General features: G+C 31.9%; 1 protein-coding gene across 1 annotated transcript in view; it reads left to right on the top strand.

The window, feature by feature from the left end:
- The first annotated feature begins 1,323 nt into the window (after positions 1–1,323).
- Positions 1,324–12,959, top strand: part of LOC129231623 (protein Lilipod-like) — a 54,759-nt gene continuing 43,123 nt past the window's right edge. The window contains exon 1 of the mRNA XM_054865988.1: positions 1,324–1,373. Within this exon, the coding sequence (XP_054721963.1) occupies positions 1,324–1,373 (50 nt within the window). The remainder of the gene's footprint in view (positions 1,374–12,959) is intronic.

The raw sequence follows: 12,959 nt of genomic DNA, 5'->3' as shown, positions 1-12,959 counted from the left end.
TTTGACACCTTGTTCAAGATTTTTTTGTTGATTCTATAGTTTTCATGATCAACTAATTTTCCAAATTCAGTGCTCTTTAATTAGTCATTTGGTTGAAAGCTGTGATGTTTCCAGAAATATTTCATTTCCACAGAAATAAATAGCAACAGTCCAGTTAAAAAAAAACTCTTGTATGAAACTTGATTTTTGGCACCCAATTTGTGGAAAATGTCATGTTTTTTGCATACTGTGCTTGAAGTACTTGCAGAGCAGTTTTGGTCAAATGATTTTACGTTGCAGAACATCGTAAAGTATTCTGGTTTTTCCGTCAATGTCGCTTGCTGCGTTCAAGTGCAGATCTTTCGACTTTCAAAAGTAATTTTTTGGAAAAATATGGGGATTTTCTTTTCCCTTTTTCCTCAAGACCTTACAATTTTCTTTGTCCTATGCGGGCAGTGGTGCACACAAGGGGGAGATCCAGGGGGTCCGGACCCCTCCCATAGGTCTTGCTTTTCCCCCCGATTGATTACAATTCTATGTATTTTTACACAGATTAATTTCAAATAAAGGTAACAATAATTTCACTTCTAATAAGTAAAAAAATAAAATCCTCACGTTAAAAGTGTTGGTTTATTTTAGTAAGTTATTAATAGCCTGAAGCTAAGCTGAAAAACAGGCAACTTAATACCAAGTTATTTGAAGTAGTGATCTGCCAGGAGGAAATGAAATAAAAATAAATTCAATTTATTAGAAAAATACATTTAACTTGAAATACATTAAAAAGGTTAAGATCAATAAAGTTTACCTTTAAGAAGCCCCTCATCACCGACTTTGATTGCCCCAGAATCCTAACATCTACAATTGCAAGATTAAGAACAAACCACTATAAAGGGATGAAAATTCTTCCCGACAAAACGAGAACTTATATTCCCTGCAAGAACTGCACAGATGCCCAACTGACTCCGGATCACATTCTTGAGTGCCCGGCCCTTATCCCACATGTTCTGCAGCTGGGTATGGTGCCACTGGCTTCAGAACTTCGAGAGGTCCTCTACAGCACAGATGCGTTGCAGCTAGCGGACACGGTCTTAAAGACACGGAGCCATTTAATTGTCCATGGACACGACAAAAAAAAAATCAATAAAGTTAAAAAATTGGTCTAATCATCGTGTAGAAAATATAAACATAAGATGCAAAAAGTTTTACTATCCTGAAACAGAATAAAGTCCAATTGCTACTTGAATAGAGTTCAATTTGAACGCAGTTGACACGCAGAACGCAAACATGCAATATCCAAGATGAGTAAGGAATACCCATTCGTGCGTTGACGCAATCTCATACTGGATGGCGAAAAACATTGACCAAGCTCCCTTAGATGTTGGATGTCCTTCCAGGTATGTTATCGATAGAACCACCTCATACATAAGACATGGGCTTCATCGAAGCTGAAGATCATCTGCGGACTAGTTGATATGTAAGAATTTCATCTCTATTACTGACTAGATATTTGTTATTTCCCGACGTATTAGACAACTAGAAGAATGCGTAACAATAAACTTCTAAACTTCCGGTAGCACAGCTCTACGTATAGCAACTATAGACTTCCATTATTACCGGAAAACTCAAGCTTGTCCAATAAGAAGCAGGATTATAACTGAATACACTGTAATAATCATGTTTTTAGTTTTGTAATTATGCATTAAAATGAGATTCTATGAACTTAAATCCATAATTTAATGATGAGAAAAGTAAAAGCGTAAATTATTTTGCTTTCTGTTTTTTTTTAAAGTATATTTCATTAAATAATGCTAATTATTTATTTAATAGTTTATTTTTTACTGTTTTTCTTCCTCGGGAATTGAGAATATATTAAAAAAATTTCGAATTCAGAAGTAAAAGTTGTTCTGGTCAATTGTTTGTCTGACATGATGAAACAAAAACCAATAAATTGCGCCATTTTGAAAAAAAAAATAACTCGTATCTTTTAATTTCAATTTAAATGTCAAGAATATTTCTCATTCCGCTTAAATACGTTGAACTATTTGTATTTTTTGTTTCTGTGGTTCTACATTAGAGTGGTCCAAAAAAGATAAACTTTTGAAATTTTTATATGGCGCCCTCCCATTTCAGTTTACATCGTAAAATAAGAATTCTATAAAAATTTCAGAGTTATAAAATGATTTTAACTGTGTTATTTGATGTAAAGTCACACAGCCCTTTTAAAAATTGAATCTACCGGGGGCCGTCCAAAGAGCTGGTGGCGCCCGGGGTGAAAGTTTCCTGGCACCCCCTTCCTCCCTATACACACAGAAAAATCAAGTTAGTTATAACATCAGTGCATAATACTGCTGTGGGCAGATAAAGTGGGCATTTTTCAATTTTTTGCATTTTTGTGGTCTAATGTATGGTAGTTTTATTGTACAGGTTTGCTTTTTTCGGTTTTTGCTGAAAAAAATGGAGACAAAAACATTGAATTCCAACATTACCTATTGTTAGTATTGAATAAAAAATGCAGTTCTTCTAATATCTTGAAAACTCATTTCTGTAGATGCTGTATTTACCCCGCCCATAGCAGAATACACGTGAACGTGTCATACTTGATTTTTTTCATGTTAATGAGCAGAAAAATTAGAGTGCTATTCATAATACAAATTAAAACACAACTATGAATCTGTTTCTACTATTTAAAACATTAATACCCCAAAAACTTTTCGAAAAATGAAAATGTTAAAAATCTAAATATTTATCTAGTAAAGTATTATCCCACTAGATAAAAAAAGCAAAACAATTGAAGCTGAATTAGTTATTCATGAAACTAATGTCATAAACCCCACGCTTGGGGACTTCTTCCTATTGGCGCCAAGAAAACGATGTATGCCGACATATGTCATACATCATTCTTAGCGATTCTTTTTTATCTCCAACAGGAAAAATTCAGATAAAAAAATGATCATAGCACTTCAGAGCACTATATATATATAAAAACAGCATAAAACCACAACAAAAAATATCGCGAATATATGCTTCAAAAATACCAGAAACTAGAAAGTTTTTGTACAGAAAGAGAAATTACTAGAAAGTATTTAAAATGCTTAAATTAACAAATTACTATAACAGCTCACCAATGAAATATCCTACCAATCAAAATAAAAGCTATTTTCGAACATGCATTTCATCGAACAAAAACTTTTCTCAAACTCTGCTAAAAAAGAGCAAAGTGATTCAAATTGAGATGTTTAAAGTGGAAAACATCCGCAAAATCAATAACTATTTCAGCCAAAAAAATGTTTAATTACTCAAATTTCGATGTATGAAAAGTAGAAATGTCTCAACAGAACATTCCAAACATAAACAATACAAAAATACCATACATTAATTTGCTATCCAGACATGCTTTCAAAGTACCTATTATATTTTACATAAAATAACGCCTTCATATTTTTATAAAATGCTAGAAATCAACTTATTTTCAGAAATTCAGTACCTAAAGGAGGCACGTTTATAGAATATGTCTAAATAATTCGTGGCATTGATAAGAATCAACTTTTAGAATAAAATAAGCGTACTATTTATGTAAAATTAATTTACATACAGTAAAAATAATGTTAAAAACTACAAGAAACCCTCAAGATTTTGTAAAAACAAAAGGATTTCGAAACTGAGAGTTTTTTTATTTAATTCTAAAAAAAAACCTTTACCTTTTTATGGTATAAATCCTCACACTCAGTCTGAAAAAACAACAACATATGACGATGCACCTTACAGATACACACCAAAATGGGAGTTTGGACCACTTAAAAGGCTTAGTATTCGTCACTTACATTAAAATATCCTTAGCAAACTATGCAATGTGCAGATATGACATTTTTCCTAAAGCTTTTTTTAATATTTTGTGTTTACAATTTGCCAAAAAACTTGAGATTTAGCTAAACTAAATTACTAAAGACCACCTGGTGACAATAACTCAATTTCAATAAAATGTGCAGATACCAAATCTGTGCTTAGCACGGCATCATATCTCTCATTAGTCAATTTTGTGTATAAGCTGGGGATCTGGATGAACTGTTGAAGATACAAGACCTCAAAATGCAGCTTTAGGCTATCTTTCGTCACTTAAAAAGAGTCATGGCCCCCTTGACCTCCCCCCTCCCCTAACTCCCATGGATCAGGCCCTAAATGGCACGATACTTTAATGGAGTAGTAGACGTTAGCCAGAAACAGTTGTTATTTACTAACTGTTCAAAAGTGACATCTGTTACTTTTTGCTTTTATGTGTGATTGATAGATTGACTAGCACCGGTCCATCTGTACCCAAAGCCTACTGTGATGTTTTCACTTTTGCATACTATATATTGATTCACTTTTTCTTTTTGTAGGTCTTTTTTTTGCTCTTCATATCCTTGTTTGTTTTTTCCCATTTTCTGATATCATTGTATATAAAAAAAGTGAGCTTTAGAGGAGGTAAGCTCAATATTCATATTCATTTTAAAATTAACTTTTTGTAGTATAATATAACATATGTGTGCGTGCGTGTATGTATTTACCCTTCCAGAGACTTATCCATGAAACTTGGTATCAGTAGCTGCACTAGGCCTTAGCACAAAGCCTTCAAGAAAGAATGTAAAATAGGCAAAATCCTTGAAACTATTACCAGTACACTCCATAGTCCCCCATATCTACTACTACCTGTTTAACCGGTTGGATGGGATTCTGAAGACAACTTATTTTTAGATCTAGGCCAGAAGCCAAGCAACCGCAGAAGACCAAGCACCCCAACTTGGAGGACTTTGACCATAACATATTTAACATGCCCCAGTCATCCTTAGTGAACACAGAAGATCTTCAACAGTCTGGCTTCAAACCTAAGGTGTAACCCATTGATTGGGAGAAAAGGACCCTCCAGTCTGGAGTAAAACACCTTACAGATCAGGCCACCATGGGTACAATTCTTGAGACCAACCAAAGAATGCAAATATAATCTGGATAATTGAAATTACATTCAACTTTCTAGAGTATTTTATGCTTTATCCATGACTATTTATTTCCTTCATGAGTTAGAAATTGAGAAATGAGGAGTGATTGGGAATGTATTCCACTTCATCTTGTAAAGAAAAGAAAGGAAATCAGTCCTAGGTGCAACTTGTGAATTTTTTGGTGAGCAGTATTAAAACTCTGGAGCTGAAATTTAGGATGAAAATTCTCACATCCTTTCTTGGAAATTGTTTGGTAGTCAAAGTCATGATTATCTAATTACTTGCTTTATTATATGCAATTTCCTCATCTTGAAGTAAGCTTTATATGGTTGCATGACCATTAGTCATAAGTATTTCAATTGTATATTAGAGGACATATATTTTGAAATACAATCATTGAGTTATGTATTGAATCTCTGTGTGCAGAAATATATGACCACAAAATGAAAAGTACGTTTATTTTTGTTTCTTCATAAACAAAAATAAAAGTTTTTCATTAACCCTGTGGAAGCCATGCAACAAATAAGTTACTTAGGTAAATTTACTATGCAAGTAGCATGCAAAAAGAATGGTTGACCCTCAGTGTAGACCCAAAAGGTCTGAAGGATGTCACTTTTTCTCATCCTACTACAAAGTGTGACCACCTCTGCTAGGCTGCACTGAAGGTCAGCCATATTATTTAAATATCTTTACTAATAATGCAGCTCAAAGTTTGTCTGGATGTCTGTCGGGATATCTAACCCAGATGTCTCTGTGATGCGCATTGCACCTAAATCGTTTGGCCGATTTTCACTAAATTTGGTACAGAGTTAGTTTGTCACATGGGGGTATACACCACAAAGCGATTTTTAAAAAATTCGATTTTGTTCTTTTTCTATTCCAATTTTAAGAACATTTTACCGAGCAAATTATCATAACGTGGACTAAAAAAATAACCAAATTATCATTTGGTGCAACCAAGGAGGATAGAAGAAAGGGGAGACGCTCAACGCAACAAAACCTGAAGCTAAAATCGTAACCGGTTTTAACTGGCGCGGGGTAAAGTCTACCCAAAACATTCGGGTTTGAAGGGCTTTATCAGTGCTATTTTACCTAGAATGCTGTGTTTAATAGTGAATATTTTCTGTTGATTTAACTAAAATGCCCGCTTCTGTTGCTTGCGGGTGTACAAACAGACCAGAAAACAAGATTCCAGGGATATCTTTCGTACCATTATAAAAGAATATTTAAATGTATGGTTTAGGTATTGGGGGGGAAATATTGAAAAAAAAAGCAATTCACTTAGACTATTATATTCAAAATTATTGCACTTTAAAGGGCAATAGTGGGTAACACAAAGGGTTAGACATTTTGTAGGCAGGAAGTCATTTATACCAGGACAGTGGAAAAAATGGCAAAAACAAAATTAGAGAAAGTAGAATTGAGTTCTGTTAACAAAGATATAGGAATGAAATTTTTTAGCTATCAATTTTATTATTTATTATATTTATTTATAATTTGCGTTTAGTAACAAAAGTAATCCTTTTAAATCTCCACCACAACATGTTGCAATATAATGCAGTAAAATTTTTCTATAAGCCTAATTCTTTTAAACGTAAAATTTTAGATAAGTAAATTTTTTTAAAAAATAGGTTTGGCACATTTCTGCCAAAGGTAGGAAAAAAAAAATTTCTAAAAGTGTCCTTACAAAACTATTTTTTGCCCATATTTGCAAAAGTGGCAAAACTAGATTTGCTTCATTTATGGGGATTGGATATAACGTGTTTAATATCATAGTAATTTTAACTGCATTCTAATAATTTTCATGTTTTTGTGCCTAAAATATTAAATTGCATCAGTGGAACAGTAATCCATTGTTTCAGTGAAATTCTTTTCTTTTTTATTTTATGAATGCTGAAAGAAAGTGGAGAGTAAAAAGCAATAAAAATCAACTCACTGACTTTGGTATAAAATATTAAACTGTCCTAACTATTAAATAAGAAATTCTCATCTTTTAATTTTTAGCAGGGAAGAAGTGCAAATTTTGCAATGCCAACAGAGTAATAAAAATTATAAGAGGGCAACTATGATTATATAGTATGAAATATTAATGTGATAAAAATGTATAATTCATACTAAATGAAATTTTATTATTGACAATCACTCCTAAAAATAGTCAAAGCTCATTCAAATTCAGTTGGATCCAGTATATCAGGATATTTTTTTAAACATTGCATCGCAATATGCAAGTTTTAAATCATTATCTATTTCCCCTAGTTTACTTTAAATTGTTTTAATTGTACATTTATATTAATGAAGAACCTAGTCTTGGTCTGCTTTAATTTAAGTTTCAATTGGATTATTCAAATTGTACAACTGTTGTACTTGTTTTCCCAGTTTTTGCCACTATCCTGGCAAAAATAACCCTTTGCGGGCAGGACGACCAACCTCATCAAAAATTTAAACTGTTATTCTTTTCCCAGATTTCATTTAGCTTTTTAAGCTATTTAATTTTGTTTAAAAATAGTCAAATAATATAGATTATTATCTTTTTTCTCCTGACTGTGGAAATCGATACCCGAGGAAAAGTAGTTGAGAACTGGTAATGTCTAGTCCTTTGAGACAATCATCCTTTGAATTTATTTTCCTGTCTCAAATACAAATTGTAAAATCAATTTTTATTAAAATAAAATAATAACAATCTTTGGAAGCATTCGTTTAAGCAAGTTTAATATTACATTTATTTTAAGATAGATGTCAAAGAAAACCAAAACTAGAATTTAATTAAAGCATGTTTAATATCTTTTATTAATGTACTGAGGGCAAAATTTAAAAAAACTACATAAGTTGTCTGTAAAAATTCAATTTTTTGTTCCCTTTAGAATACTGGCAAAAAATCTATTCTTGCTGGAAGGGGAAAACCGTGTTTTTTTTCACTTGTGGCGAAATACTTGCCAACCCTGGCAACACAACTTGAATAACTTATTTCTTGTTCGAAATATCTCTACTAGAACCGTAGAAAAAAGAGGATGGCACATATTTTTTTAAATGCAAGAAAACTATAAATTTGCTACATAATATTATGATATATAATGATGATTCATCATATTTTTTAAGTGTCACAATTAAAAACAAGTTTAATATTCCAGAAATACAGTGCGTAAAAATGTCTCATTTGTGCAAATGGATTAAGCAATACATAAATTTTGAACTAAAAAAGAAAATGTAATAGAAAAATTATTTAAATTTTTGGCTATTTTAAGCGTATTTTTTAAGAAATTTAAATTTTTGTCATACATTTGTGTTTTACTTTCAATGAGTCAATATTTGTTGCATATAATAAAGACATTTTCTGTACTTGGTACATTCTGTACTTCTTTCAAACAATGTTCAAAATTTAAGATTAAAGGCATCCACATTTTTTAGTATAATTTACTAGCTGCGTGCCCGGCGTTGCACGGGCTACTTAAAAAATGAAAGAGATGTACAATTGATGTTTTTGTATTACTCTGACATCAGTTTCTAAAGCGCTAAGGAGTAAATAAACACGCGTAATGCAAGGTTTGCAAAACACCAGTAGAGCATATTTTTGGCAAAAATCTCTTTAAAGTTAATCATAGTTATCAATAATGCAAGTTATGAGTATTTTCAATTAGCACAAAAGATGAAAATATATGCATTATCAATTATAATCTGTGCTCACATTAAACTGAATTAAATCTGATAGACTATATCTGAAACATTTGTATGTACAATTACGATCAGCTTTTTACATAAAATGACACATACTTTTTGGTTGCTTACGTGAAACTAAAGCATTAGGACTTAATAAATACCAATCAACATTAATTTAATACCAAGTCATCAGATTCGAATTAAACTTTAGTAAAATTCTTAAAAACAATATTTTTGTTCAACTCTGTTTCACTTAAAGAAATCCAAAGAATCTTAATTAAACATGTTCTTTTAACGATACAAACTGTATTTCAAAAATAGAAACAGGAAGGAAAAAGAGAGTTATTAAAATTCGAAAACTCACCCATGTGACGGGAAAAAGTCCAACAAAATCAACATAATTAGTCGCACTTCCTAAATGTACCAAAATATGAGGCCGGTGAATGATAAACTTACACTACAATCAATAAACATAGCTAAAGAAACAACTTTCATATCTTGAAAGGAGTTAAGAACGTTGAATGTAAAAAATAAAAAAAAGGACAGGCGATAAAATAAAATCTATATCCGAATAGAGCAACCAATTTTAAACTAATTTAAAATGAAATTCTAGATGGAGACGTTGTTTTAAGATTTGGACAGCAGCCAAAAAAATCTCTTTTAAAACATTTATTAGAATTTTACTTGCTCACGCAAATGCAAAATGGCAACAGGAAAGAAATAAAATTCCCGAATAACGTTATGTTAATTAACATTTTAATTAATATCTCCGCTAATTAAACTCGCACAATTACGAGATTGGTCCTATTGTTTTCTTTGGAAAATTTCGAATTGATCGGTATAACGTTTGACTCCCGATTTGCAGCGGTTCTCGAGAAGATAGATCTTCAGACAGACAGACAGACAGACGCGAACAGATTTTAATATTACAGTGGATTTCTTATATGTTTATACTCTAATTCTAATTAAGCAGTTTTAAACATACTTTTTCATTAATTAAATGCGTTTAAGCTTCTGAAATTGTGTGGTAATCGAGGGGAAATAAACAACTACTCTACATTCCAAAAATGCATTCACTAACAACAAAAATGAATAAAAATACGAAAAAAAAAATCTTGAAAGGAATAGCTTTTTTCATTGTTGTATGTGACAAATAAAGCATTTTTTTTTTGTTTTTTTTTTTTTGCTCCGACAATAAAAATTATAAAAGTGCCGCACATTTATTTCTCTTTCTGAACGTTTTCCCTATTACTGCATTGAATACCATTGCTTTCTTGGGTAGAGTTTTCCCCTTCTCCTTTCCCTTACCCGCTCTGTCCGCGGCTTCAAGTGCGCGCAGCAAGTTTACGGCTTTGAGCGTCTCCCCTTTCTTCTATCCTCCTTGGGTGGAACCGTAACATGGGCAAGCAAATTAACATGGCAATTTGGCGAGAAATTCATCCTCCATTATTTGTAAATATACAGGCGAACCAAATGATCTTTTAATTTTCTACTACAGGCAAAGCCGTGCGGATATCGCTAGTAGTTCAATAAAGAAACTAAATGTCATGTTGTGTTGTGATCACAAGAATTACTTTGGCTGCTGTTCAATGTACCTATCAAATTTATGAAAAGGTCAGTTTGGAAAACTTGTCGGTCCCACTTAAGTTATTTTTACATATCACTAAAACGTGTGCGCGGTTTTTTGAAAGAGAAGGGAACACCATGATTCTATTAAAATCAGTTGAAGAAACCACTAAAATTTAAATGGTGTTGAAATGACCCAGTTTACCCTTATAAAATCTGCTCCGTAAAATCTTATATATTCTCAGATCATGGCTTAATTTGCGTGGAAGTCCACAGGAATGCAGCTCTTGCACTTCTTTTTTTGCAACGAATTTTTATAAATTAGGTGGTTAGTAGCAGAGCTCTTTAATAATAGGCTTAGATGCCTACCAATTCTGAGAGTGATGAATCTAATCATTTTCTTTCTACATTATACTTTTAGTTCTCTCTTAGCAAGAAGGTACATATGTGTGATGCAACTTGTCACACAACTGACAGCTTCTTTCTATCCCTGGAAGTTATATATACAATAATTCTCTCTCTCAGAACACAGCAGCAAGTGACGCCATTGTTTAACATAACCGCCGTCGTTCCTGGTGCAGTACAGTCACAGAAATGCCATACCTCTATTGAAAAATAGTTTCTTCTTGCACATTATGCTTTGCATTAATTTTTGAATTTTTTTCATTTTAACATTTATTGTTTTATAATTCCTTTATATATCACTCCTGTCCTATAAAACATATAATTTAATGATATTTTTCATTATGCAGTCACACTATTACAGAATTGCAGTTTGCTTTAATTTCATTGTTGAAAATTTCGTGAGAGCTCCCTGGGACACAGAGCTTAATATTTATGGCAGTTCAGCTGTTGCACTAATAAAACTGTTGAAAATTTACAAAAAAAGAAGATAAATTTTTGGGTGGTCTGAATTAGTTGTTGTATTCCACAACCAGCAATTTAAATGTTGGTTGTTCAGGTGCTTTTGAAAAAATGTGCTGTGTTCTTCTTCCCTTCTAGGCCCTAGCCTTCCTTTTCATTCAATTCCATGCCATCCTGTTCTTGTTTCCGTAGATACAATGAAATAATGCTGAGAAAAATGAAGAAACTCATATTCAGGGGGGAGGAGGGGGGGAATTACTTGAGCTTTTAGACACTTGGCTACTTCCTTGATTCATGTGTTGGTGTTTAATTTATATATAAAGTGCTTAAGCAAATCATTATTTTTCCTTACCTTAAATGTGTTACAAAAGAAAAGTTTTTTTTTCTTGTGAAAGATTCAGCACAAAAATGAAATACTTAAAATTTGTTCTTTGTTTTATTCATCAGAATATTATTTCTTATGATCTCATGTATTTGTATATCCCATACAAAATATTTGTAAAAATCTTTGAAAATGTTGTTTAAAACTTTTGGATTATCTTAAGTTGGCAGTTAAAGAAAATGCGTTATTTGATTCAAGTGCATTGTTTTATTAAGCTGTTCTGTTGTTTCATGTATGTTTAAGCCCATATGCAACACAGAAATATTATCTAACTTTAAACTGTAGTTTAAGCAATGGCTACTGATTTTTTATTTTCCTCGTACTGCTGTCAAATGTTAAATTTTTCTGAGATTCTGTACCTTTTTTTCAACATATGTTTTTGATGAACTAATGTTCTTTAAAAAATTTTTGAGTCGTTTTATTTTTATAAACGGTGCTTTAAAATGTTTTATGATACAAATAAATAATGAATTGTTTTTTTTTCACTAGTTGTATATGAAGATTTTATTGCCTACAGAACAGGGTAAGTTAATATTATTGTTATTATTTGTATTTTGGATTTTTTTCTTCTTTGCAAGCACAACTGTTCTTTATAGCTGCTTCAACCGCATGCTCTTTTTATTATCTATCTGCAACAAAGCTTTCCAATTTTTATTGGTTACTTAATTGGTTTCTTATTACTAAATTTTTTGCTGGAAAAATGGGAACATTAATAAACATCTGAAACTAACATGTAGAACTGTATAGGATACAGTTACAGAAATATTTTTTTTGTGCTAGTGAATAATTAGAACTATAAATTCTCACTATATTGACTACATTAATAAACCTTTACTGGTAAAATGGTTGAGGTAAAACTTATGATTTCAAAGAACCAAATTTAGTTCACCCTTAACCAACTAGAGAAGATTTGCTATGTGTAACAAAAATGTAAAAATTGTAACAAAAAGGCAAAAATTTATTAAAATGCAGCCATTAAAAAATTTGAAATGTATTTTAGATGCAAAATAGCACATATAAAGTACATAGTGAAATAGTACATAGTGAATAAAATCTTACACTGTTAAATCGGAAAAGATAGGTAGAATACCAGATGTTATCTTAATTGTCCTATACTTTAAGTATCACACTATTATAAAACCACAGTTACCACATATAGCCTCATTGAGGCAATCTTTTAAAAATGTGATATTACCATTGATGAAATTATTTAATGATAAAATAAAGCACTGATGGATGTTTCGTGGTGCAGATGCCAAAGCACTAACAGATAATGGAAAAACTAGGAGTTATGGCCGTCTCATTCTATGATGTCAGATTAGGTGCAGTTCCACAGAGGGGAAACTGGAGGAATTTTTCCTTCCCAAAATCCCAAGTGGCCTAAGTTTTTGAAGTACAGAGCACACAAAGTTTTGTGTCTCTTCCCATGTTGGTTCAGTCGAATGTATTCCTAGAACGTGAACTTAAAGAAAGGTGTCAGGAAAAGTGAAAAGGCATTGGCCCCGTGAGCATAACTCATCAGTAAAATGTTACAGAGCTGT

The sequence above is a fragment of the Uloborus diversus genome, chromosome 10 (genome assembly GCF_026930045.1).
Source record: "Uloborus diversus isolate 005 chromosome 10, Udiv.v.3.1, whole genome shotgun sequence".
Taxonomy (NCBI): domain Eukaryota; kingdom Metazoa; phylum Arthropoda; class Arachnida; order Araneae; family Uloboridae; genus Uloborus; species Uloborus diversus.
Note: the sequence above shows the minus strand (reverse complement) of the source record. Positions and strands in the feature narration are given on the sequence as shown.